This window comes from Lingula anatina, chromosome 2 (assembly GCF_051362555.1).
Source record: "Lingula anatina isolate TDL-2025a chromosome 2, LinAna3.0, whole genome shotgun sequence".
Taxonomy (NCBI): domain Eukaryota; kingdom Metazoa; phylum Brachiopoda; class Lingulata; order Lingulida; family Lingulidae; genus Lingula; species Lingula anatina.
In genome coordinates, this window is record NC_141768.1 from 11,550,162 (window position 1) to 11,576,457 (window position 26,296).

The following is a 26,296-nucleotide window of genomic DNA, read 5'->3' on the forward strand; positions in this document are numbered from 1 at the left end:
TTGCTTTCACCACCAATATGTACTTTTTGATACAGCGTAACTCGAAAAGGGTATGGAATACAAAAAAACAGAGACCACCTCCAGTGTTGGGCTTTACATGCTCTACAAAATGCAAAAAAGAATGGGTGTCTAGCATTAACGGTTCCCAAATTAGAGACAGTTTTAAGTTTCGATATCTTATGGCCGCTACTCCCGTGAAAATGCACCGATTGACCCCAAATTCACGGAGATGAAAGATGACCCGAAGGGTAACACTTTCCATTAATATTATTAGTTAAGTTTGTGTGGTATCTGAATAAGGCCGCAAATAATTTTTTTTTCGGCAAAAATTTTGTTTTTTTGAAAATTTTGGCCTGTTTGACCTTGAAATAAAGGTCAAAGGTCAAATCCAAGGGCATATATGAAATCTACACATATGACTTTTGGAAAGCTGTCTGTAGAAATTTTTCCCATAATTCCTTCCGTAGGGGAGATAATTAGCATTTAATTTTGCCATTTTTGGACAAGGGTGCATTGCAATGAGTGCCACACCTAGACGCCAATACCGACAAAGCCCAAATTTAACGTGGAACGAGTTGAGATTATAGGTGACCTAAATCCAAGAGATGGGTATGGAGGCCCTTACCGTCTAGGAGGAGAAGCGGTAACGGTGACTTGGCGGCGGAGCCGCAGGAGCCGGCGGAGCCGCAGGAGCCGGCGGAACATACGGGTCGGGACTAAAACCATGTGTACCGCCAGCGCCTACGCTGGTGGTACAATAACATAATCATTCTGATCTCTCCTTGCATTCTTTACCTCTCCATTTTCATTGTAAAATCCCCCAGTGGAGTTGAGCAACATCACTTTGAATGGTTTTAAGGCCAAGCTCAGTTGCTCAGTGGTGTGGGTCAGATCTAGAGGCACAATCTGTCCACTTTGTGTTTCCCCCACAGATAGCAAGATGGGAATGTGACCTGACTGAAAGCACCAGCTTATAGGACCTTTATCCACCTTCTGAATGGAACTGTGCATTGTACTGCAACAACAAGCAAAGTAACAGCTGTTGACAATGTTATAATGGAGGAATGCCAGTAAAGCAAACTCCAAAACTTTTAACTTTATTTTATGTTGGAGAGTAGTTTTCATTTTACAGATCTCAAAAATTACTTGATATCAAAACAACATAGTGAATGTAAATGCACATATAAACGCTCACCTAGTTTATGACAACCTAGAGTTGCCAACATGACAGTACTCAAAATGTGTAGATCTATTGTCTACTGACTTACTGATAATGAATAAACACCTATAAACATCGGTGAACTAATACTAAGAATCTAATAAAATACTAATACTAAGAATCTAATAAAATACCCTTCCATCTGTGCCTGCAGCACATTTGTCCCTACGAATAGAGGGCGGCTGGGTGCTCCGTGAGATTCTAAACAACTTGCAAGTAGCATGGAATTTGAGCTGAGCTGTGCTCGGTGTTTCTGTAAAAATTAACATATATTATTATGATTATGCCAATAAGACTCGGAAGGAGGTAGTGATCTAAACACACCCAGTAAGTCTTAATTATTTTATCTTATATTTTTGAATCCCTTTTATGTCTATACACTTTTTCCCAGGGCAAAAATACACCTGAAATTGGTCAATAATCTTTAATGTAATGTAAAACTTATAAACATTATTTCTACACACCTGTAGTGCTTCCAGTGAACTACTCCCCAGGCTATCTGACAGACTGCTTCCATGGACTAAGACCACTTTCATATCATTGCGATGGAGGAATGACAGTGATGAAGCCAGACTTTCTAACTGCAAAATTGAACAAAAAATTGCCTTCAAACTAACATCAATTTGGAAAATACAACATGGGCTATGACACACAGTCAAAAATTTAAAATATGTATATATAAAATACTGCAAATAACTTTCTCTGACAAATGTAAAATAAATATAACAAGGCAATGTGTAAGTGATAGAAAAAGGACTTTACTCATGCATGTGGTTTTAATTTATAAGTAGGGTTATTCAGAAAATCTTTATGTAGCTCACTGACAAACTGATAAACCATAAACTTCATTTTCTTTATCTGAAGTAAAATGTTTATAACCTATGGAGAAAATGTACAAGATTTACCTGTACTCTTACCCAAAAAACTACATGCAAGAGTTGATATTTACCAGTTCAGACTCAGAAAATATAGACTCCTCTATCTGGATCACAGCAAAAGGACTGTGAGGATCCGACTGTCTCTGGAATTCTTTCAGCCAGTAGCGCGCTTGCTTTGCATCTGTGCCAACCTATGTAACGAAATAAATAAATAAATAAATAAATAAATAATAATTTTATCAGTTAAGTAATTCATACCTATTTATCTCTCACACATTCCATTAAAACAGCTGCCATTTGGCTATAAAACAGCTAATAATAAATATATCCTGTGCACTGGTCATCTTTATGCAGATGCTGCTATACCCATTTTCAGAGGTCACGACCTTGACATTTGACCTCTGTTTATGGTGGTTAATAATAATTTTAGCTTTGAAATGTAATATGCCTCTATCAAAGGATTTGAAAAATGAGAAATGAAATGAGAATGCATATTCTCAATTTGATTATCATTTCATACCTTTTCAAGAAACCTTTTCAGATCTTGAGGAGCTCTGTTCATCATGTTCACCTGCATGGTGGCATATTTATTAGGCTGAATTATATGTGAAACATATTCTTCCTTCATTTCTCCATCTGGGCTATTGCATCTATAATAAGATCAAACAATGGATGATGATCGAAGTATTAGATCGAAGTCAACAGACAACAGTAAAAATTGGCAACATTTTGTATTACTTATTTCAGGCTATTTGTAATTTTCCTTTAAACCGTGACAATCAACACCATGACAGGAAAATTGTGGAAAAAGTACTAGGTAGCTAATGTCATAAAATAAAACAGCTTAACTGATACAATTATAAAATTTTATTTAAGGTATTGATTTAATTAGAATGAATTAAACAGCTAATGAAGTACACTTCTGTTCTAATGTCACAATATTTACATATAATTCTTGACATATCGGAAAGAATACCAACATCTAGTATTTTAAGTTGAGGGGTTTTATCATTTTCAATGTCTGAATTAGGAAAGATAAGTAGAGCCAAAATAAATGTCTTACTTGATACTGTAAGGTCTGACTTGTCTCAATCTATTAAGCTTATCTCTCCACAACATAGCTCTGCCTGGAGTCGGAAATAAGGCTGCCTTGTTTTCTGCAGTGTCTGAACTTATAAGCTGCAGACAGCGCATACGCCGTGCCCACACAGAGGATGTCTGATGTGTCAGGATCTTCATTCTGCTGTGTGAGGGTCATCTGGTAACCTCAAAACTGAAAAAAAAAAAAAATGCCTTAAAACCACGCTATACGCGTCTCAGCACTGTTTACAAATACATAAAACCTAAAACTACAAAAATTAATTCAGAACTAATAAAAAGGAAATAAGCTATAGCCATGCAAGTAAGTTAATCATAATATTTTTTAAATAAACGGTTTTTAAAATTCTCTTTAAGTTGAAATTATAACAATTCATGTGTACCACTGCTATCCTTTCTAATTACTCATTTCTCACGGATTTAACAGGTTTATAGGGTTTCAGTTAATTTATTTTCATCCACAATTATCTCAAACCGACTCCTTATAAAATTGAGAATTACATGTGTATAGAAAATACTACTATTGTAACAACTACCCAATATATAATATCATGCATTTAGTTAGCTTCAATATACATTTTAATCAGGGCATTCAATAGCTCAGCATATGGACCATATTTAATGAGCACATTTGGGACAAAAATAGCCGAGATATGTAGTTCCTCTGAGCACATACTGTTTTGAGCAGATTTCTAAGATCTTCTAAGACTCACCTACATAAACAACGTAGTTCCGGTTTAGGGGTTAACCCTAGGCAAATAGTGGAACATTTAAATATGTTGTTGACGCAACTCGGGCAAGTAATAACGTTTGGTTTTCTGTCACGTTAGTGTACACAGAGAATCACAATAAATTCAGCAACCTGCAGCAGCAAAGCTACGTACCAATTTGATAGCGTGTAAGAATGCATTACTCGATATCCAAGACAGTTTAATGCCATTTAACATTTAAACTAGCCGTTCGTTAAATCATGGCACAAATCGCCAGCCCAGGGTCGCTCTCAAGTCACAGGCCACATACTGCTCTGCAGACAAATGTATTACCTAATTCAAGCACCAGGATAGTCAACGGATCGTAAATAATCACGGAACGCCATTTTTAGCCATGAGGCGTCACTTATCCTGCAGGTGGAGATGTTTAGAAACACCAATTTATTTGCACTTACCACGCAGTTACACACAAATGAAACGTCAACATCCACCATGCTGCAGACGAACTTTCTCGAGTAATCACGGAGTACTGTTATTAGTATATTTTTATAATTAAGATAGTTTTACTTATTTGAACTAAAAACAAAAAATACTCCGCAACGAAATATTGAAAAGGTTTCTGTTCTAAATAACAGAAATATACTAAAATTGCATGATGGGATTTATCTCATAGCAACAGCGCCATTTTTGTTTTCATGATGGCGGCTTTTACCAAACTTTCGAAGAAAATAATGCTGTTTTATGATACATGGACCATTTTTGATTAAAGTGAAATACAGGATACACCAAGATGATGATGAGCACTTGTCTCAGGTATTTTTGATTGAAATTTTCAAAGTATAAGCACGTATGCTATCTTGAGAGTTTTGAGACTGGATTTTACTGACTTGACTGCAACAGTGCAGGCATCGTTTTTCCCCTTTAAAATGCGAAATGAAATATCTTTGCACGTAATTTTATACCTGAGACAGATTTTTAAGAAAAAGATGTTTCTAATATTTTGTGCTATTCTTCTTTCGGAAAAGTGCTTCAATCTCTTCAGTTAGCATTTTTATTTTTAAGTGGACAGCTACAGTACCAGTAAGCTTAAAAAGCAAAGTTATATATGCATGTACATAATTGATTCTGGTAAGATATAGCAGAAAATACTATAACATATTTATCACTTTTAATTTGTTAATCACAAGTCACTGGAATCAGATCTTTCAGCCACACGATTGAATGCAAAAGTACTACTATTAGCATTCTGTTTACCGTGAAAAAAAGACTGGCAACTTTTAGACAACACCAGATTCAGTGCATTGTGTTTGCTGAAATCATAAAGAGCATTTGAAATAAAGAATTAAAAATATATAACATAACAAATAATTTATAGCTTAATGTCTTTATGGCATTTATTCATCATACTAAAACCTAGCCCTAATATATTATAATGAGTAACTTAATTGTTCAGCTTATTGTTAAACTAAAAGCTACATGTATAAAATGCTGCAACAGTGCTTAATTTTGAATCACTGAAACATTTTACTTCTAACTACCTCAGCTGGGTTTGTTCATCAATTACGGCATACTGAAGTGACACATTTCTTAACAAAACCATACATCTTAAATATTTTACAACAAAAATAGCAGCAACATATCTTGATTTCAAATGAAATCCTTCTCCAAGCAAATGAAAAAAGTACACCAAAATTGGTTCCAGGTAAAAGGTCTATAGCTCCTTGTTTCCCTTTATTTCAGATGTAATTCACTGTTGAAATATGTAAAATTTGTACCACTTTTCAAAGTGAAACCAAGTTCACTTATGGATACAGTATTGCTGAATTCACTGAAACAATCATTAACAGTCTTAGGTGGTTTTAAATTTATCAAAAAGTTGTGACTTATTTTTAGATTTATGTTTATGTGAACGTCCTTGTCTGTAGCATGTAAAGTGAAAATATATAGTTTGAGGTTCTTGTATGATAAATACATATCACAAATGCATTTTACTTCTGGACCACCAATTTCCTTAGAATTGCCCCTTTATGATACTGATGAAAATTATTTAGGTACTTACCAAGATCAAAACTAATTTTTGAGTTCATAAAATTTTCTTTTTTTTTCTTTTTTGGTGATTCTAACTTTCACAGTATTTGGTAATACTGTCACTGTATTACCAAACAGTATTTTAATTGAAATACACTCATTATATTTCAGAACAAAGCAGCCATTATTTACTCAAAATTCTGGCAAAGCTAATTACAATGGAATTGAAGTAGTGCCTGGAGTGGTGTGGCAAGGTTGGGAACCTGGTCGAGAATATACTAAAAATATTACTCTGAAGAATGTCAAAGTGAAAACACAAAAGCTAAAGTACAGGTAAATACCATTTATACAATTCAAATATTTAGTATTATAGGACATGAAATACAATTATCTTTTTATGTGCAGATTCATTGTGTTTACAAAACTGTGTCATTTCATTTACTATTGATGTAAATAAATTAATTTTGTGAGGTAAATTATGTAAGAACATCAAATTTTGCTTTATGTGGAAGGAAAAAAAAGACCACAAGAAAATACAATTTATAGAACATATGATATTTGAAATGACAGTTTTATGATTTAAATCTGTTTTTCAGTGCGCCATCTACCAGATTCTTTTCCACATTGTATCCCAAACCTATTGTTCTCAGTGCAGGAACCAGTTTTACATTGCCTGTTACATTTAGACCTTTGGAGAAAAATGAATATGAAGATAAAATTGAATTTGAGTGCACTGTAAGTATAGTCTGATGGATATAATCTCTAACACACCATAAAATATTTTTGAAAAATTACTTACTTTTTAAAGAATGTGTGTCATGATTAAAATGGTGTTTTTTTATTTATTTGAATTGAATTAATTTTTTTTTACTTTATTTCAGGAGGGGAACTTTGAAGTCCCTATCAAGGCTGTTCTGCCTAAGTTTGAGATTGCTTTGCCAGAACTTCTCAATTTTCAGATGTGTGCAGTGGAAGATCAAATACAACTTACTTTTGAGCTAAAAAACACAAGGTAACGGTTGTACAATTTTATGATAGAAATAAGTAAAGTGAGTGTTTCTGTTTGAATGAACCTGGAATAAGTATTTGTTGTGGAGTTACAGGGTATTTCATTTGTAATGTGTTTATGAAATGCAGTGAATGACTCTGAATTCATGATATTGAAAAGTGCTGTAATGTATCCATGTGACTTGTTTTATTTTCAGTGAGTTATTTACACCATTCCAATGGGAAGTTGAAGATCCCTTCATCATTGAACCAAGTGAAGGAGCTTTAGAACCCTTTACTTCATGTGTCTTGACAGCCACATTTAAACCAAAGGTAAGAATAGGTAGATAAACCTAGATAGCATTATATTTTACCTGGCTAAGGTTTCTGGATGTATACATTAGTTTCGCCCTGAGTTTTCTAGTTTACTAGAACCTTTTTCTTTATCAGCCAGCCTCTGTGGTTGACTGTGATGACAGGGGTATGTCAATAAAATGGGTTTGGGTTTCGAGTAAACTCTAAAGCTCAGGTACATAGGTGGATAAAACAATCCATTTAAAGTTTCTATTTGTGTCATAACACACCTGTACTGTGTAGCATATGGCTGGTTAATTAAGCTATGGTCTTATTCAGTGTCTAGTGTTCACAAAGGTTCATGATAAGAAACATTATGGTTGTTTATATTTTTTCATTGCAGGGTGCCTCAGTGTATGTGGCTGAAGCTGTTTGCAAATATGGTGCAGAGTTTACGGAGGCTCAAGGTTTAAAACTGAATGGCATAGGTATGATCATTCTTTTGTTTGACCTTCGAGTTAAAATTCACTGTCAGCAGAAGTCACCATTTTTGGTGGAAAATCTTGAAGTAAGCAAAAACTTAGATGATTCTGAAGTCAGCTGCAGCTAACATTTCTGTCTAAACAAGATGTTTTGTGTATAATTCTATGCATTTATTTTTGAAATCATTCATGCATATCTTTGCAATTATGTATTCAGAGATAAGAGGTTTTCAAACTTTTTCATGATTACTTCAGCTAAGCACATTAGTTGTACAGCATCAGGATATGCAGCCTAAATGAGATAAGGATCGAAGTTCTTCAGGAGGAGAAAATCCATTCCTAAAAAGATCATGATGGTATTTACATGGACATTTTCTGTTACTTAAATTGATTGTTTTTCTCCCACAGGGAAATATCCCCATTTGTTAGTATCCAGTGATGGTAAACCAGTTGAAGAGTTGAACAGAGATGACAAAGAGGCTGTGGCACATTTTGGGGAGATCCCAGTGGGCAAAAGCGTGGAGAAATTTGTGGAGCTGCATAACTTGTCACCCGTAAGTGTTCAGCATTTGGTCAGCTCTTATAGACTGATCAATGTTTAATCAACCATTTCACTAAGAAACATTGGGCTATTCACATTTTTAAACCAAACAAGTCAGCTTTGATTTCAAAGCTGTTCATGTCGACTTCATATGTATAAATTAGATGCATATTGAAATGTTTGATTATTTGTGTAATAGATACAGTGATATGTAGTAAATGATTTCCAGGTCAGATCCTCGTTCTCATTGCTGCAGCCTGCCAGCAGTATTACCATGCTGGAATTACTCTGAATACATACATGTATTAAGTAAATGTATTTCAGGTAAATGCTCCATTCTCAGTACAGCAGCCTGCCAGCAGTATTTCCAGGATAGACTGTGTCTACAGGTGTCCTCAGAAAAATGGAATTGTCCCACCAATGAGTTCTGTGAGAATTCCAGTAAGTATCCTTGACATACTCTATGGATGAGTCTTATTTGAATTTTCTCTATTTCTTTAAGATTACAGAGATTTAAAGTAATATTCTTATATACTGTAAGTAGCTGTGAATCGTACTTTTTGACATAAACATTCAAAGTGATATAACTTAAAAATAGAATTTTGTGAGAAATCACAACTTATTTGTAAACTCATTATATATGCAATTTTATGAAGTTAAAATTTATATGAAAAACTTTCCAGCCATTCATAATTTTCATCTGTTTTAAGGCAAAGTAATGGAAATTTCTTTTTAGATCTACTTCTGCCCTAACACAGTGGGAACAACAAGTATAGACTACTTCCATGTCTCTGCCATTGGCAATGTCAGCAAGACTGTCATTAAGTGTATGGGTTCTTCTAGAGGTAAAATCAATTTATTGACTTTTCTTAAGGAACATTTTTTCTTTTTTTATGATTTCTTTTTAGAAACTAAATTCTTAGCCCATAGAATGCTATGAGATTGATGCTACCCTGGAATGTCCTTCATTTCTTAATATAGAAAAAAATATTTTAAAAACCTATATTAAGGAAAACAGATTGCAAGGATGCATGCTTTATGGAAAATTATTTTAGTGCTAGTAAAAATGTTTGTAAAAATACAAAGTAAAAAAGAAAAAACACATCAGAAGATTTGTTTAAAATGGTGAGTTACAATATGTATTAGATGCCTTAAAATCAAGAAATAAAGGATAAAAATAAATTCAGTGTAAATTTCCATTTTTTTAGGTCCAGCAGTTGAGCTGAGTACAAGTGTGATCAACTTTCTGCAAATAGATATTGGGGATACGTCCACCAGGTCACTGGAGATCAGGAACAAGTCTGACATAGAAGCCACCTTCCAGGTAATAACTGTTCTCATGAAACTTCACAAAATATTCCTGAACCATGACATCATGATCTGATTTGGCTTTGATACAATCACTTGCCAAGCTTTCAGGCTTGTGAAGTCTTTCTATAAGTGAAAATGACTTCATTAGATCTTATTTTAAAAATATTAACATAAATACTCATGACTGATTTTCGAAAGTTTGTTATTAGAGCTTTTGGCCATCACCCATTTGGATGTGTGATGTTGTTGACATCTTTTATGGTGAATACTCGAAAAGTTCTGTCTGTGTGATGGTAATTGATCACTCCATGTTTATTTACAGTTCATGCTTGACTGCAATGAGAGTGTCTTCAAACTGGACAAGGTGTGCGGTACATTGAAGCCAGACTCTTACACAAAAATAGTGTTGAAGTTTCAGCCCTCACATCCAATAAATTACTACAGGAGAGTTGTCTGTCTGGTTCAAAATCAGGTGAGTTTTTGAGTAACAGCACATGATAATGTTACTGATATATTATTGTGTGTAAGTCACAGATTGTTTTATCATTTTAGCATAGAATGTTCTATTACATCAATCTTGTGTCTGTAATGTTAGTCCTGAACTTGTATGTTATGAGTTTACTTCACTAATATTAGACTTTATGCAGAGAAAATTTAGTGAAAACAGATTTTAGTGCTGGAGCCTTCTTTGGAAAGTTTTGCAGTTTGTTTTAATTAAAAAAACAACTTTTTTATCTAGGGTCCTTTGTTCTTGGATCTTTTGGGCACATGTCATTCTGAGACAATGAAACCAGCTGTATTACAGTGTAAACATGTGGAGAGACTGAGGGTTCATACCCAGAGAGGATTGTCATTCTTTCCACCTGAGGTAAGGAACAATAATGGTACAAATAGAGATAATGATAATGATTTTGGTAATAACAATAAAAATCAAGGTCCTGGAAATGAAGTACAGTTCATCATGTGTAGATCAGATTGTGTTTTATATGTTACACATCATTTTTGCAATATTTTGTTTTTACTATTTAAAAAGTAACAAAGGTGAAAATGTTAATTTTGCTAGTGCACTTCATTTTACAATGTTTATCAGTGTGCTTTAATAATGTTTTGTAATATGAGTTCAGCAGACACTCATTTCTGTATGTTTCTTTCAGCAATTGAATGAATTGTTGAAGGCAGGCAAACTTGAAAAGGACCAGTCAGGAGCACTCATGGCTCATCAGGTAACAATGCCACAGTTTCATCCTCTTTCATACATTGTTTCAATTTTAATTTTAGTAAACATAAGCTCTATATGTATTTTAGTTTTTCACACAACTTGCCAAATAATTTGATTATTGATGGCAATTTTGCACAACAAAAATACATTCCTTATTCTCTTTTATTTAAGTACTAAGTAATTTCAGAAACTGACCAATAAACTTGAGAAGAAGTAGAGAAATCATTAATTATGGCACTTTTTGGCTGCTGATGATGAATTTTTATGGAAATTGTTTTATTTCCTATCAGTCAGAGGCTATTGATCCTGTGAATTATCCAGTCCCACGCATTCCACCCATGGATGAATTCTTCAATGATGGATACTACTCAGACATTGTGGTAAGGTTACACACCCTTAGATGTACAAAGAAGGGGGGTTTAAGAGGAAATATCTGCAAGTACAACAAATCATTATCTTGTGCCACTGAAAAATCTTTATTTCCTACCATATCAAAGGACAACATAAGTCATAGTCAAACACTGCTGAAATGTGACACCAGAATGAAGAAATTGGAAATGTTTCAATTTCCTCTTAATATCCATTACAAGCTGATATCAATGACACCCTCCTTTTTTTGTTTCAGCACACTGTCCCCCATGCCAGCACAGACATGCATATTGCTGACTTTGGGAACATCACCAACTGGAGAGTGACTGAGCAAAAAGTAAGTATTAGAATTACAGTTACTATATGTTATATTATTATTGATTTTTATGTTCCATTAAAGGCGTGCTTTCTTACAAATTGTCATAGTGTGTTATATCGCAATGAGTAGGTTTTGGACAAAGTCTATTTTAAATGTGTAAACTATAGTAATGGATAAATTACACTACAGCCTTTTGTTCTTATTCTGTATTGTTCTTAAATTAGCTGCTATATTTTAACGTATAATTTGTTTCATTTTTCCAGAGTTTCAATATTACCAATCACACAAAAGGCAAGGTGACAGTGCAATGGATGGGAGGTAATACAAGACAACCAAGAAATATAGTGTGATTGCCATATCGTTTTAACACCATTATAGAAATATTTAACCATCATTATTGAACAGTATTCTTGCTAGCTTTTAGATAATGTTTAATTTATGTGGAAATTGTTGATTATTCATTTAAATAGTCAGCAAACAATACTGTTTCTTAAAATTTGTGTGTCCTTTCTTCAGGGGAAGACCATGTGTTTTCTGTTGTACCATCTTCCATGGATATCCCTCCATTAAAAGCTTGCTCCTTCAGGGTTAATTTCAAACCAGTAAGTTCATGCTTATTTGTTGGAAAAAAAATTAGAATTTTTCTTTCAATCTGTATTTGTTAAAGTTATTAACTGCTCTGGTAGCAAGGTGGAATATAAACCTTCACATCATGGGGTAAAACAAAGTGCTAATAATTACAATGAATCAATTTTTTTTCAAGTTTGAAAAGCACAATTTTAATAATATCATTGGTTATTTTCAGAATGCTCCAAATCAGTTTTATGGGGCTGAGCTGGAGTGTTATGTGTACTACAAGAGTATGCGTGACTACAGGTTGGTGGAGGACACCACTCACTGTCCACCCTGGTGTATTACACTCCAGACCACAGGTACAGCCACCTCATATACTTGCATAGATTAAGAGTTATTGCATATAAGCTAGTATGCTGTGTGAGCTACTAATGACAATGTACATATAATGTAAAAACAGTAAGTATTTAAAATACATCAATGCACAGATGTTAGATATTCCTTAAAGTAAGTGACAGTGCATGTATAATGTATAAGGGATTTATTTTCTAACAATGTAACATGCACTAGAATTATTGTTATTTTCATTGATTAATTTGGGAAACAATTACCCTTAAGCTTAGAATCAGATCTGCTGGAATTAAACAGTGAACGTTTTCTTGTATTGTTCCATTTAGATGTAGCACCTTTTATTAAACCCTTTCAATGATTTTTTTTCAGGACACACCTTTATGCCAAACAATGAAACTTTCCTACCAAGAGTCACTTTGGACACAGAAAAACTTGTTTTCCCTGCAGTGAATACTAATGAAGCAACTTACAGAACTCTGCTGCTGTCTAATGTTGGGACTACCCCTGTATTATTTGACTTTGAGAAAGACAAGTCAGATGTCTATTCTATGAAGCCGACCAAGGGTTTGTTGACCACAGAACACCAAATGTTTGTTGTCAGAATGCTCCCCAAGGAGGTGAAAACTTACAAACAAGAACTTAAACTATGCTTGAATGATGCAGAGAAAAATACCAAGGTAGGAATAAAATAAAAAAACAGTAATATGTATGTTCTATCTGAAAGATCACTTGAAAGCCTTGCATGTATTACAGGGAAATTCCTTACTATATGAATTGGCACTTAGATTCATACTGTGTTTTTTTTTTTTGCATAATTTGCCATCGCTAACTGAAATTTGTTGACACTGATTGATTGATAAAAAAGAACCTCAGTTCTTCATTACTCCTTGTTATATATTTATAAATATAAATATAGTTATTTCCTGACATGTTGTTATTCCCACTGGTGTTTGGTTTATTGCAGCAAATATTGGCCTGGGGGTCTGCAGAATCCCCCAACATTTTACTGGATAATGGAGGAGTGGTTTACTTTAAACCAACCTGCATTGGGACTGCCTCTCATGTCCAGTACACAGTGAAAAACATGTCAAGGATTCCACTCAGGTCAGTTCATGATGGATTGGTCCTTATATAAAACACGGGACACCAGACATTCTGCATTGTCAGTTAAATTTACTTATTGATGACATTTTATAAAATAAGACAAGCAACATCCGACATTCTGCATTGTCTGTTTCATTTTTGATGACATATATTCATAAATGTTCCTGGGCACTGGTGTATAAATGTAATCTATGCCAATCACAATTGTTTCAAGTGGAAGTACTTTGACACATTCTCTCCCTCATCCAGTGTAGAATTTCCAGTTTCAGTAACCATATGTATTGTTAGTAAGCTGGATGGTACATGTGTATTAATAATTTCAGGTTTGAGTGGAAGCTGAAGCACTGTGATGCCAAGGTCCTGTCAGTGACACCAGAGGAAGGCTTGATACTACCCAATGAATCACAGGTACTAACACTGCACTGGTACCAAAACCAATACAAAATATTGTACAGTTTTATACAAGTATTTGACATCACATGTGCACTTGATGATACAGAGACAAAACACTGGTACTTAATATCAGTATATGGCCAGCTACCTACTATGTGTTTGCTTCTGTTGAATTAAATTTCAAGATATGAAAACACTTGCCTAGAGTTCATTGAAAGGAGTGACAGCTAGATTACAATGCCACATCATTCACTTGTACTTTGAAAAAAAAATGTTCTGCAAACACTGATATTGTATCTTTGTGTTCATCTGTCCCTTCAGGTTCACACCTGGTCCTTTACTCCCCTTGAAAAGGGGAAGTACGTGTGCAAGCCCAGCCTGATAGCCTGGGGGCAGGGACAGAGTGCTGCTTCCTCAGGGGGCAAGAAGAAACAGTTCTTGGTTAGAGCCATTGGTCAGGGTGCAGTGGGAGAAATCAAGGTATGAAATAGGGTTTACATGTTGAACCTGAAAATCTTAATGCTGCATGGGATAGAAATTTCAAATTATATTGAACCAGATTAAGTCTGTTTAATAGTTTAGGTAAACATGATGAAATTTGTTTCTGTATTTAGATTGTGTTGATAGTAGTGATGGTTGGGAAATGTACATTGTTAACATTTAGGGAGATATGATGTTTCCACCAACCACTGCACATAGCTGGCAATGCAGAATTTGATGATAAATGTTGTAGCAAAAAGGAAAAAAATCTGCTCTAAGGTTTTTAATTAATGATCTGTCCTTTTCAGTCTGAAGACTCGTACTATGACTTTGGGAATGTAATAGTAGGCAGCTCTGCCTCTCAGTACATAGTGCTGTGGAACAAAGGAGACTGTGCCTTGCATTTCAAGCTGCAGATAGAGCAGACAATCAGTGGGCCGTACCCTGAGGAGCTGACTAGGCAGGATGACATAGGTCAGGACTACAGCTTGTGGAAGATTTTACAGAAATGTTCTAGAATGAATTTAAACTTGCACACAAATATGCACGCGCACACACACACACACACACACACACACACACACACACACTTTTGTGAGCCCCATAGACTGTTCTCACCATATGTAAGTAACTGATACGCCTGAACTAGAATCAATACAAAAAAGTACAGATATTTGTATTTTTTAATGAATTTTCAAAGAAAATGTTATTTTGAACGGTACACATATTTATTTAGTAATTGTTATATGTATTGTATTTTCAGTGCTGGAGCTGGAGGAAATGAGTGGTGTCCTCCCAGCACGGTCCAAGAAAAGAATCTTAGCCACTGTCCGCCCAGTGAGGAGGGTTTGCTACCAGTTCTCCATATCCTACCAGCTGGTCACTCCTGAAGGTAGGATCTTTTCTCGTCATCTCTGGTCACTTAAGTTGCACTAAAAATACATATTGTTATGTTCATCAGTTCAATTTTGAAATTAAAAGGAGCACCACTGCAGTGTGAAAATGCTCAGTCCCCAACTCTTAAGTCTGAAAAATGAAGTCAGTATTTGAAACAACAAGTGCGGAATGAATCACAAGTAGGACAGATGTATAAAAAATTAATAAAATAACAGAAGTGTGTTTCAGCAGACTAAAGCAGGATATGTATGTATATATGCTGTTATCTCCTCAGATGAGTCTGTGAATCCAGTAGCTGCAGATACCCACTACATCAGTCATGTGTTAGCCACAGGTGTCTTCCCCACAATGGCTGTCACTGATGCCAGGTGTTATGGCAGCGCACTTGGCATCAGTAAAAAACAACTATGGAATTTGTTTTCTTTGGACAAGTGAGTAAACAGATATCTGTAGGAATAGGTTAATGAACTTAGTATGACTCCAGTATCTGTTTATAAAAGTCTCTGTAAAGATTAATCCATCATTTTACCTCATTTTATGGCTTGAGACTGTACTTTCTGTTTTACTTGTCATTGTACACAATTTGTTTTGCTTCCTTTTAGTTTAAACATGTGTGTGGACTCGGATCCATCTGCAGCAGAGTTGATGTACTCTGTGGCTACAAGGCACAGGTAAGCTAGGCTGTCAATTATAATCACTAAGACAATAAAAAAAGTGTTCATATTCTTTTGTGTACATATTCATACACCAAGTGTATACCATTGGCATTTTGAGTTTAAAAAAGGAACTGCTATGTCACTGGCATTTATTACCATTTATATGGATAGCCTATAGACCTATGCTATAATCAAGACATGATGTATAGATATTGGAGCCAAGATTATGACAATATGCTTCTAAAACAAAAAAAGGGATATTAACATTGAACTGTGTATGTTCCAGCCACAGACGTCGACCTCCTGTGTACACGAGAGCCATCTTGGACTTCAACTTCAGTGCAGCTCCCGTAAACAGTGAACCCTGTACAGTCAGCCTGATGGTGGAGAACACTGGAGCTGTCCCTACTGAATGGTACGCTGCTTGGCCAACCTGACTGGCTCATGCAGACATTGACCATTTTTGTTGTTGTCATTGTTGTTGTTCTTAATATTTTAAAATAAACCTGTTGTTTCTGCATTTGATGGAGGTTTCTTAATATCTTATCACACTAAAAACAGCTGTATCACTTTTTAAAGATGTGAAGTGAAAAGTAATTATTCTTTTTCGGTGATAAATTCCTCACAAATATATGAGATGATTAATTGATCACTGTATGCTGTAGGGCATTCCTGTTTCCTTGTGACTTGCAACTGGAACTGGAATATTGGGCAGAGACAGGAGAATTTGATGAAGATGAACTGCATGAGGTAATAACATGGAAAATGTTATACTTGCACTTGAAATTAAAGCCACATTCTACACTTTTTCCCCATTTTTGGTAAAATGATTTTATTATTGTAATTATTTTTTGTACTTTTTAATTCGATTTTTTTTTCTTTTTTGAATTTTTTAATTACTCTTGCACTTTACAATATAGAGTAACAAAATGCTTTTACCTTTAAACACTTAATTGTTGTTCTTTTATTGCTTAAATATGGTTATATTTGGATTGTTGCAGATGAAAGTGATGGACAATAAACTGTTTGATGTGGTGCCCAGGAAAGGCAAACTTCAACCAGGAGAAACACAGACTATAACCCTCAGCTATAACCACACTCTTCCGGGCACTGACAGACTACCAGTCCTGCTCAAACTGGCTAGAGGAAGAGAAATCCTGGTACAAAAATGAAATTTATATAAAATAAGAGAAAATAATTTTTAAGGAAAGAAATTTATCTATAATTAACTCCTGAACAATTACTCATATTTTTTGTGAATAGCATACATTATTGCATATACCTGGTGTTTAACCTGTCATGATAGTTTTATAATGTTAATTTACTTATTGAATTGTAGCTGAATTTCATTGGGGTAACAGTAGAACCAGAGAGAAGATACATCCACTTCCCCAGCAATAAGCACATGTTTACCCCAGTACCAGTAGGAGAGAAGAATAGCCCCAAGCAGGTAGGTCATCAATAAGTAGGTCAGATCAAATGACCACAGCTTGTATTAGAGATGATTGTACACAACTGTTCCTTTTGTAGATTTTAATAGCATTAAAATGTGACTTTTGTATGTGTCTGTTAGTGTAAAACCTATAAAATATTATTTTTTTATATAGATTTTGTCTTCATTATATTCAATAATTTACCATTTAATTGTCAATAGCTGATATAACAGGTTGAATTTTGTTCTTCTCATCAGATCTATGAGTTGTATAATGGAGGAGCTGTGCCTGTGAAGTTTGAGTTTGATCTGTTACCTCTGGAAATACTAAAACAGGTGAGTAATTATCCTTGTAGTTTTTATCTTTATATGTATCTAAGTGCATGTGTTTGTGCATGTGTGTTTGTGGATGCAAGAGTCAGTGTACTGTTATGTGTAGAAGATTATTCAGTTTTTTTTTTTCATTGAATATCAATGAGTGTGAGCAGCGTTTGCCTCTTAGGAAAATAAGTTGCTGGACCGAAAGTCCAGCCATCTTGAAAAGTAGCTGGGCTGAATGTGTGCCGGGTGGGAAAACTTCTCAGCCCGTTCTGAAAGTTGTCAGCCCCGGGCAGACGGTCCAGCCTTAATTTCTAACACTGAGTGTGAGTGATCATTAATCTGAAGCTTTGCAATGTAATTGCAGGAGAACTTTGACCATCCAGTGTTTGAGTGTCTAAACCCACAAGGAGAGATCTTGCCAGGCAGGACTGCTTACATTGAGTGGAGGTTCTCTCCCTTGGAAGCCAAGACTTACATGGTAAATTATAGGGATTCTTAGTTATTAGATCCTTAGTTATTACAAATAATCAAAATCGCAGATAAAATGGTTTTATGTTATAGGTGCAGTTGAGTTGGCATATAAGTTGTGACCATGGCAACATTGTAACCATGATGTAACAGTTGTTACTGTTGTTGTTTAGGTTGATGTTCCAATCCTTGTCCACAATGGAGACAGTGCCCTGATCACGTTCACTGGGGTGGGCTATGACCGGCGTGTGATGGGAGATACCATGCCCATCACTGACCAGCATGACCTGTCAGGTGTCCCTGCTGTACAGAGTGTACCTGTGCCTGGACAGGTAACTTTACTTTATTAGTTTTATTCCCACATATAATTCATTAACTGGGCAAAGCAATCAACTTTATTATATACAGGTTTAACCAATATTTAACTTATATTTAACCAAAGTAAGTCTTATACAAACATCCGCAAATCAAGGACTAATGAAATTGTTCTTCAAATTGAACAGTACTACACCTGCTGAATAACGTTTTATTTGATTATTTTCATCACTTTGGTTTTTTAGTTATCTTCAATAAGTCTCAAAATAGAATTAGCATAGGAATTTCTTCTGCTACAATTTTGCTTTTTGTTTAGAGATTATGTTAAAACCTTTTTTGATTTTAATATTTTCCAGCTCCTGTACCTAAACCAAGAAAGAATCAGCATGGGCAACCTGCCACTGTTCAGCCAGTCCAGACAGATGGTCAACTTGACCAACAAGTCTCTGGACCATGTGGTATCTTATGAGTGGCATGTCACAATTCCTGGAGACAGTCAGATATTGAGCATACAGCCAGCCAAGGGCACCTTACAGCCAGGCCAGTCACACATGTGTAAGGTCACTTTCACAGCATGTGGAACACCCTCCTTTTATGACCTTGACCTGGTGTGTGAGGTAAGATTAACGGTTAATTTTTCCCTTGCAATAATATGCATAGAATTATGCTGTGGTAGGAGAATAATTAACTCGTCTTGTTTCTACTGATGAACTGATGAGCAACTAACATTTCCTGGCTGACATTTGGTTATTGTCTTTTATTGTAGCTTTTTTTCATTTTTTTTCCAAGATATATAATATTAGCCTACCCTATGAAAATAAATATTCCATAATTTAGATCCAGACAATTCCCAATTTTGATCTTTATTTTGTAAGTGTCAGAATGTTTGTTAGTGCAATTTTAACATTTTTATATACATGTACTTCTTCCTGCTTAGAAATTTGGGGGAATTCTTTTCAATCTGTAAAGAAGACTATACTCATATAGTAAAGCTTTCTTTGCACACAAAACTTGATTGTGTCTCCCTCAGGTCACTGATGAGACAGAGATGGCAGTCTATAGGAAAAAGATGAAGGAATGGGATGAAGAAAAATACCGCCAGATGTATGAGTTTACCATCACAGAGAAAGACCTCACCACAGATCACACTGTGCTGAATGTGGAGGTAAGGAATCGGGGGTTGAGGCTAGTTTGAGCTGGTTACCATTACCTGTATATTGTGATCAGAGGAGAACACATAGATACATGTAGTCACAGTATTGGAAAGTTACAAGAAGTTTTCAAGCAGTTCTTTATCTTCCAGGAGAGGCCTCCAAGTGGAAGACTTAAGGCGCTCAATGGAAACAGGGTGGAGTCCGAGGCTGACCTCATCAAATATTCTGTGAGTAAAAACTTTATTTATTCAATTATTTATTAATTCATATACTTTATCTTAATACCTTTGCCATCTTGTGTGAGGTGTAGTGTTGAAGTATGCTGTCTATATCTCTCTGCAGACTCTACCCCCTATCAAACACAGCTCTGCTGACCTCGAGCGAGAAAGACAACAACTAGTTGGGAAGCTTCATGATCAGTTCTGGCAGAAACCATCCCCACCAGAGCCTTTCCTGATCCACCTGGGAGTGACAGCCAGGACCCATAACATTGATGACTTCCAGGTCAACTTTCCAGATTTGCTCAAGAGCACATTTGTGGACAGGTAGGTTTGTTAGGTTGAAAGATTATTTTCTTAATCTTTTACTGAAAATAGTATAGGATGATATATTTATATACCCTAGCTTAATTTGTAAGTAAACTTTACTTGCATTAAAGGCATGGTATCAAATTAAAAATAAAAAAAAAGAATAGTACAAATTTATTTCTAGAACAAAAGTTTTTTTGCAGTACAGTGATCATAATTAGATCAGTGAATTAATAGTAGTGGTTCTACCATTTAAATAAGGTGGGTTTAGTTTTCTGGTGTCAGGGTAGTTGGTTAGAGGTAATAGGGACATATTTTTGCACCAACCATGGTAACATTTTAATGTTATTGAGCTACTGTGAGTGCAAATACATCATAAATCTAAGTATCCAATATTTGTAAAGGACTGGTAAAGGTAATCCATCGTTTCACATCTTGCTTGGCATGAAAATAAATAATAAGCATAGATAATGATTAAAACCAATGGATGATTTTCCCCACCTAGGACCCTTGGTGACAAACTCCAGAAGGAGGTAGAGAAGAGGACAGAGGAGATTAAGGAGAAACAAGAACCTGTGGAGTGCTCAGACATAGAGGCTGACATTGTAACTGGAGTAGTTAGCAATGTATTGAGGTAGGCTGCTTAAAAAGGGGGAAATAAATTTAATTTATTCATGAGCGGTTTCTGCAGACACAGCATATGTGCACATCTACTACCAAGAGAAAAGAAATGAAAATGAAAAAGAGAGAAATAAAAAACCAATATCTAGATGGGTTTAAAATTGAAATTATCACACTTACTAGCAAGACTTGATCTTGTCAAGTTTCTTCTTTTTTAATATAAAATCTTTATAAAACAAATATTTACAGTATTTTCACCTATTATTGCAATAACAGAAAATATTTTTAATATCAGTCTATACGCATGATGACACCATGCCTCACATATGATTTCAGAGGTCTACTGGATGATGTAGACTTCCATGAAGCAGTGAAAAAGATATCAGATGAGCCGATCCCATACTTCACTCAACTTGGTGAAGGTAGACCAAAGACTGTAACTGTCCCGTCCACTCGTGCTCCTACCACTGCCCCTGGTGATCGTCCTCCCACCCCCGCTAGGACAGGCTATGTACCATCACCATCACCATCAGACCACTCAACCGAGGGTCTGGGCGAGCAGGTACATGTTTACATATCTGTATGCTGTGTAACATACCTTTAAGTTTTAATCCAGTTGAAGATTTGAAGTTAGTTTTTTAAAAATATGCTCAGGTTTTAAAAGGGGAATTTTTTTCAAATGATTGTGTAATTTTTTTGTTTATTGTGTTGTCAGTTTAGATACTACATATCAAATTCATATATATATTTTGATGGCCTGTGAGACTGTTTGTTTGCAATATTCAGGTTGAAGTGGCATCAGTGGCATCATCTGTCCCTGAACACCACCGGCGCACACAGGACGAGGTGGAGAAGAGCCTTCAGGAGGAGAAACGACTGAAGGAGAGAGAAGCATTACAGAGGTAAGGTTAGGGGTACTTCCAAGTCACTGGTGCTTAAAGTTGGACTTGTTTAGTCAATTTTAATTGTATTTATTTTACAATGGTTCACCTGTTTGCCTGTTTAGCAATTCATCACCAAAACATGCATGTAAATGAAAATAGTGTAATATACTTGATTTTAGATGAGGACTTACTTCATAAAGAAAATTCCAAATGATTGTAGTGCTTAGTTCATTGGTGTAACCTGTCTCTGCTTTCAGATTACCAGAATTCAGCTCAACTCTGGAACATCTGCTTGAAAACACTTTGACAAACATTGTAAATGAGGCCTTCAATAGGGAATACAACATCACCACCAGGCCCAGGCTGATAGCACTCCCTCCCAAACCCAGCACCCCACAGGGGGCTAAACATCAGAAATAAGCACAGCATGGATCTCTGGTGGATATAAACTGGTACAAATATCTCTCCCGGAACTTCAAGGTCTGGCAGGCCAATCCTAGGAATAAGTGACATGTAGATATGACACTGAGGATCTAGTGTACTGACAAGACTGTGTAAAAAACTGTCAAAAATAGCTGAGGTGGAATTATCTGAAACACGATGACACCATCCAGTGCCATTTGGTCCAGTGTGAAACATTTGTATATATACATAATAGTTGTGATATAAATATTGATTGTATAACATACTGAAGATATGTGCACTGTGAAGTGGTTATCTTAAAGATTGAACTCTTTTTGTTTTGCTTTTTTATTTAAAGGTTTTGCTCCTTTATGATTCAAACATAATTTAGCAAAGTTTAAAACAGTGTTTTCTACAATAATTCATGTACAACTTACATTGAACATCATCTTTGTAAATAAATATTTTAATTAAATGATAATCATTTGGAATTTATCATTTAGTCTGACTTAACACTTCAATTTATTACTACCAGGTAAAGTCTTAGGCTCTATTCCCATAGATTTAGATCGATCTATCCCCGCGGGGAGTCTCACTAGATTACTTTCAGATAATCCGACTTAAATGTCCGTCCTGCCTACTACAAGCTATAAGGGGGTAATTAACTTTGGTGTCCGCCCGGCTGACAGCTATTTAGCGTGAACCCCCAGGGAGTTAGGTCGATCTAAAGCAGGTCCATCTAATCGATGGAAATGGGGTGTTACTCTTAAAAACATCATGGGTACAATAAGTACATTTAATTTAAATATGTATTATCGTACACACTAGCGTTTATATTGAAGCGTTTCCCAAGACTGTCATTAGTTACATTTGTGATACAAGGACTAGCAAATGCGCGATTCAGGTTTGCAAAGTTTTCTCTGTTACACTTGTCACGGCACTGCAGTTTATATACATACATTCATGTTCCTTTGTCTGTAAGGCACTAGAGGTGCAAAGTCTACTTCCACGTGGAGTTTGGTTTAACGGCCCAAATCCTTATCTTTCGCTGAATATTTGAACATAGGGTGTTCGCTTACGCTAGGATGGACATATATATATATGAAACATACTTTTGCTGCCTACGGATTTATTTTAAAGATTGAAACAGTTGTCTTTCGTCTTTCAATATTCAACGTGCAAATGTAATTGATACATCTTTATTTATCAGAATAAAATACAAGTCCGTTTTTAGATTTAAAACTTAATTTACGTCACTAATCCCATTTAATACGTTAGTCAAGTAAGTCTGTCCCTTAGTATGTGCACTTTTACTGAAATTCCCGTCTATTTAAAAGAGTCATCAGATAGCTCCGATTTCCCAGAGGTAGCCTTGAGAGAAAGGTTTTTTTTTTTTTCGCTTTTGTGGTCAGAGAGGGTGCACTGATCCTCACTCACAGCAGTGATTTCATACGTTCTGGTGCATGGGAGAAATGAGGTAGGTGACGGCGGAGAACTCTAAAATGCCAATTCAAAATAGCAACGATGCCCCCAATTAAGTTCTGTGCTACTTGAGGACTTTGTATACATACATGTAACAATTTATCTTATCGTGCTTTAAGTGATACTTTTCAGTGGTCTTGGAGAGGAGTTCCACTTTTTTCTCTGCTTCTATTTTGGGCAGTTTCTCTGTAAATCCGTAGGCCGGGTCGTCGCACATGTCGGGGCGCAGAGTGAAGACAATTAGTCCGTTAGGTTTGGTGACACGAATTAGCTCGTCTAATGCGTCAGCATGGACGTGACCTTTTGTGAAAGTTCCAACCACCAAAATAGCATCATAATCATTGGAAGGCAGCTTCAAGGGCTCGGGTCCAGCCATATTATCCTGAAACAGGTGATTGTATGCTCCCTTTTCCTCTGCCACAACCAACATCTCCGCGCTAATATCCAAAGCGTCTAAGTTGGAATAGCCCCACTCGTGCAGGGCGGCACCAGACATTCCCGTGCCGGCCCCGGCGTCTAATATCTTGGCCTTCTTGTCGGGCACCCATTCCGCTAGTTTCCTGGCTCCCTCTACCGGGCCCACGTAGCCTAGATGTCCAGTAGTGTCGGCGTCGTATTCTCTGGCCCACGCGTCATAGATCTTCCGCAGGGTTTCAGGGCTGCTGTTTGCATCGATTTTAGACAATCTTTCGTGTCCGACGAAAGGTACATCTGTCTCAGACATTTTTCCTAAAACGAAAATAATTTATTATGTTTTAATTAAATGATAAATCGATTTTATCTCCCAAACGGCAATGCAACGACGAACTGGTATATAAGTTTTAAAAATGCAGAAGATTTGAGCTGGTCTTGATAGGTGGTAATGTAGTTGTGCCTTTTAGCAATTACAGTTCAGTAGAAACAGATATACTTGTCGCGACACTGCAGTTTATATACCGAATACACAATAGTGCTACAACTACTACATACATGTACATGCACGATATAGTACCATAACGATATAGTGAGGTGCAAAAAAATAATCGCAAGGGTGAAAAAAAATAATTGCAAAGTTGGTATCAATTCTGTGAGAAAATGCACTCATGGCCACTAGACAATCATTCAACAATCTGTTTACAAAGGCGTGTTGTGTTGAAAAAATGACTGTACTTATGGCAAAATGAACCCACAATTTCTGACTTCTGATTAAGCAATAAATAACTGTTTAAATGCACCAGAATGCAGTATTATACATACAGTTTTTAAAAAATTGTCTCTTTCTACATGTAAACAAATATATATGCTGTATTAAGTTATTTTGGGAGAACTAATTTGATACCCCGTTTTTAATGTGGCAACACTGCTACAAAAATGTACTTCGCGCATGCGTAAATGCTTAATTCCGAGCCAGCTGGTTAAAGCTTTGTAACTCAACTGGTCCTGCTACGTGTATTAATAGCAAGGATTACAATGGTTGGCGAGCGCAGTGCAGGCTAGTGTGTGAGTCTGACCACCTATTTGACTTAGGTCGTGTGGATTGTGCAGCGATTGTACGTTCTCTTTAAGGCTGAATAGACTATTTGTCGTAAAATACCCAGTAGTTGGAACTGAGGCAGCATGTCCGGCAACCACACCCGGAGTTAACACGTACAGTGTATCTTGAAACGTTTGCTTACGACATGTTTGTAACTGAATGTTTAACTCACCCTGTATAACAGTGGAATCCAGCAGACCGGTTGATACAATCGTCCGAATCGTGTACAATAGGAGAGAGGGTCTAAAACATGGCCGTCAGTTACTACCGCCTGAGTGGGGATTAAGGTCAGCTAGCGTCAGTCAACTGTAGATAAGATATGAATGGGTGCACCAGGCTTTCTCAAACCGAGCGCTTTCAGCATGGACGACACAGTCAATAAATAAAACTCAACACGCGGTGCAAAAACATGCGTTTTGTTTGCGTCGCGTTGCGAAATGATGTAACGAAACTAGTTATAGGGGCCTACTATTTTAACCACTAGGAAGACATTTAGGTGGATTTTGATTTGACAAAGGTAGGCCCTACTCGCTCAACACGAATCCCCACCGACTTTTAACGAAAAATGCTTTGTTTGAAATTAACAAAATTTCACCAGAAACAATAAACTCATTTTTAATGTTAAAATTTCGTTTGCACTCTAAATACAGGACCGTTTTACCCGGGCCTTAGTATTATATGGGACGCGGCCACATATGTTCTCGTATTTTCAAATGTCGAGTGTTAAAAAATGTTTACATTCACCCCACCCACCCAACTACACGCACACTTTTTTGTGCGTATCGGTCCTTTAGAGCGGGAAGGGGGAGGCTGCCCGTGTGCTTAGGCCTACTGATTTAAACGATTTGTGAGTCGAGAAACGAGCTTAACGGCACAAAACCAAACTTTTTATTTCATCTTTTTCTTTGCCCTGTATAATATTCTTATTTTTGTCTCACGGCCGAAACGACGCAAAAATATTTTAGAAAGTGTGCCCACCCCCCACTTGCATCGTCAAAATCAACCAATGAATAAGCTGTAAAATCATATCAGTATCGACAGTGAGTTAACGTCGATTTTTTTAGCCCCAGGGGAGGCAAAGATGACAGTAAGCAATCCCGGATTACGGTATTGTGGGATGTAAAGGAATGTAGCGACAGACTTTCCCCTTGTCTGTACTAGTGGACATTGTCTCTGCGGTTACAAATATTTGTTTCTTTAAAGTGGGAGCTTAGGACACAGACCTACTTATTCTTGACTGCACTGCCGGAAAGTGTGTACTCTTTCTC

General features: G+C 36.1%; 3 protein-coding genes across 5 annotated transcripts in view; 1 reads left to right on the forward strand and 2 right to left on the reverse strand.

Moving 5' to 3' along the window:
• LOC106175182 (N-acetylglutamate synthase, mitochondrial) overlaps positions 1-4,538 on the reverse strand; it is a 10,687-nt gene extending 6,149 nt beyond the window's left edge. The window contains exons 1-7 of one of the 3 annotated variants that reach the window (XM_013557052.2): positions 4,361-4,538; positions 3,161-3,370; positions 2,618-2,747; positions 2,169-2,288; positions 1,684-1,800; positions 1,354-1,472; positions 796-1,015 (exon numbers count right to left, since the gene is read on the reverse strand). In XM_013557052.2, coding sequence (XP_013412506.2) covers positions 796-1,015; positions 1,354-1,472; positions 1,684-1,800; positions 2,169-2,288; positions 2,618-2,747; positions 3,161-3,336 — 882 coding nt within the window. In that variant the 5' untranslated portion in view covers positions 3,337-3,370; positions 4,361-4,538. Of the gene's footprint in view, positions 1-795; positions 1,016-1,353; positions 1,473-1,683; positions 1,801-2,168; positions 2,289-2,617; positions 2,748-3,160; positions 3,371-4,079; positions 4,100-4,238 lie in introns of those variants that run through there. The other 2 variants (XM_087003655.1, XM_087003656.1) reach the window with 2 other exon arrangements.
• Positions 4,528-22,514, forward strand: LOC106175181 (cilia- and flagella-associated protein 65-like). The gene is made up of 41 exons (XM_013557051.2): positions 4,528-4,718; positions 6,105-6,266; positions 6,530-6,668; positions 6,815-6,945; positions 7,139-7,253; positions 7,618-7,702; positions 8,105-8,250; positions 8,562-8,678; positions 8,974-9,082; positions 9,446-9,561; positions 9,871-10,020; positions 10,288-10,416; positions 10,703-10,771; positions 11,058-11,147; positions 11,393-11,473; positions 11,719-11,773; positions 11,972-12,057; positions 12,261-12,387; positions 12,749-13,056; positions 13,344-13,483; positions 13,807-13,891; positions 14,198-14,356; positions 14,665-14,830; positions 15,120-15,248; positions 15,528-15,684; positions 15,856-15,924; positions 16,196-16,324; positions 16,575-16,659; positions 16,911-17,069; positions 17,249-17,359; positions 17,600-17,677; positions 18,027-18,140; positions 18,304-18,462; positions 18,802-19,062; positions 19,476-19,610; positions 19,749-19,826; positions 19,942-20,144; positions 20,632-20,760; positions 21,084-21,309; positions 21,534-21,649; positions 21,889-22,514. Exons 1-41 carry the CDS (start codon positions 4,696-4,698, stop codon positions 22,049-22,051), a joined length of 5,289 nt encoding a protein of 1,762 aa, XP_013412505.2. The 5' UTR covers positions 4,528-4,695; the 3' UTR covers positions 22,052-22,514.
• Positions 22,515-23,216: 702 nt separating this feature from the next.
• LOC106176086 (methyltransferase-like protein 27) lies at positions 23,217-25,412 on the reverse strand. Its single transcript, XM_013558308.2, has 2 exons — positions 25,201-25,412; positions 23,217-24,244 (listed from the first exon to the last, which is right to left on the reverse strand). Exon 2 carries the CDS (start codon positions 24,237-24,239, stop codon positions 23,580-23,582), a length of 660 nt encoding a protein of 219 aa, XP_013413762.2. The 5' UTR covers positions 24,240-24,244; positions 25,201-25,412; the 3' UTR covers positions 23,217-23,579.
• Between the last annotated feature and the right edge of the window lie 884 nt (positions 25,413-26,296).

Excerpts from the sequence above, each read along its gene's own strand:
- LOC106175181 (XM_013557051.2), top strand. The coding sequence starts at position 4,696 with ATGATGATGAGCACTTGTCTCAG. Across the intron at positions 13,892-14,197 it reads TACTACCCAATGAATCACAG|GTTCACACCTGGTCCTTTAC; the intron begins GTACTAACACTG and ends CTGTCCCTTCAG. Across the intron at positions 15,249-15,527 it reads CCAGCTGGTCACTCCTGAAG|ATGAGTCTGTGAATCCAGTA; the intron begins GTAGGATCTTTT and ends TTATCTCCTCAG.
- LOC106176086 (XM_013558308.2), bottom strand. The coding sequence starts at position 24,239 with ATGTCTGAGACAGATGTACCTTTCGTCGGACACGAAAGATTGTCTAAA.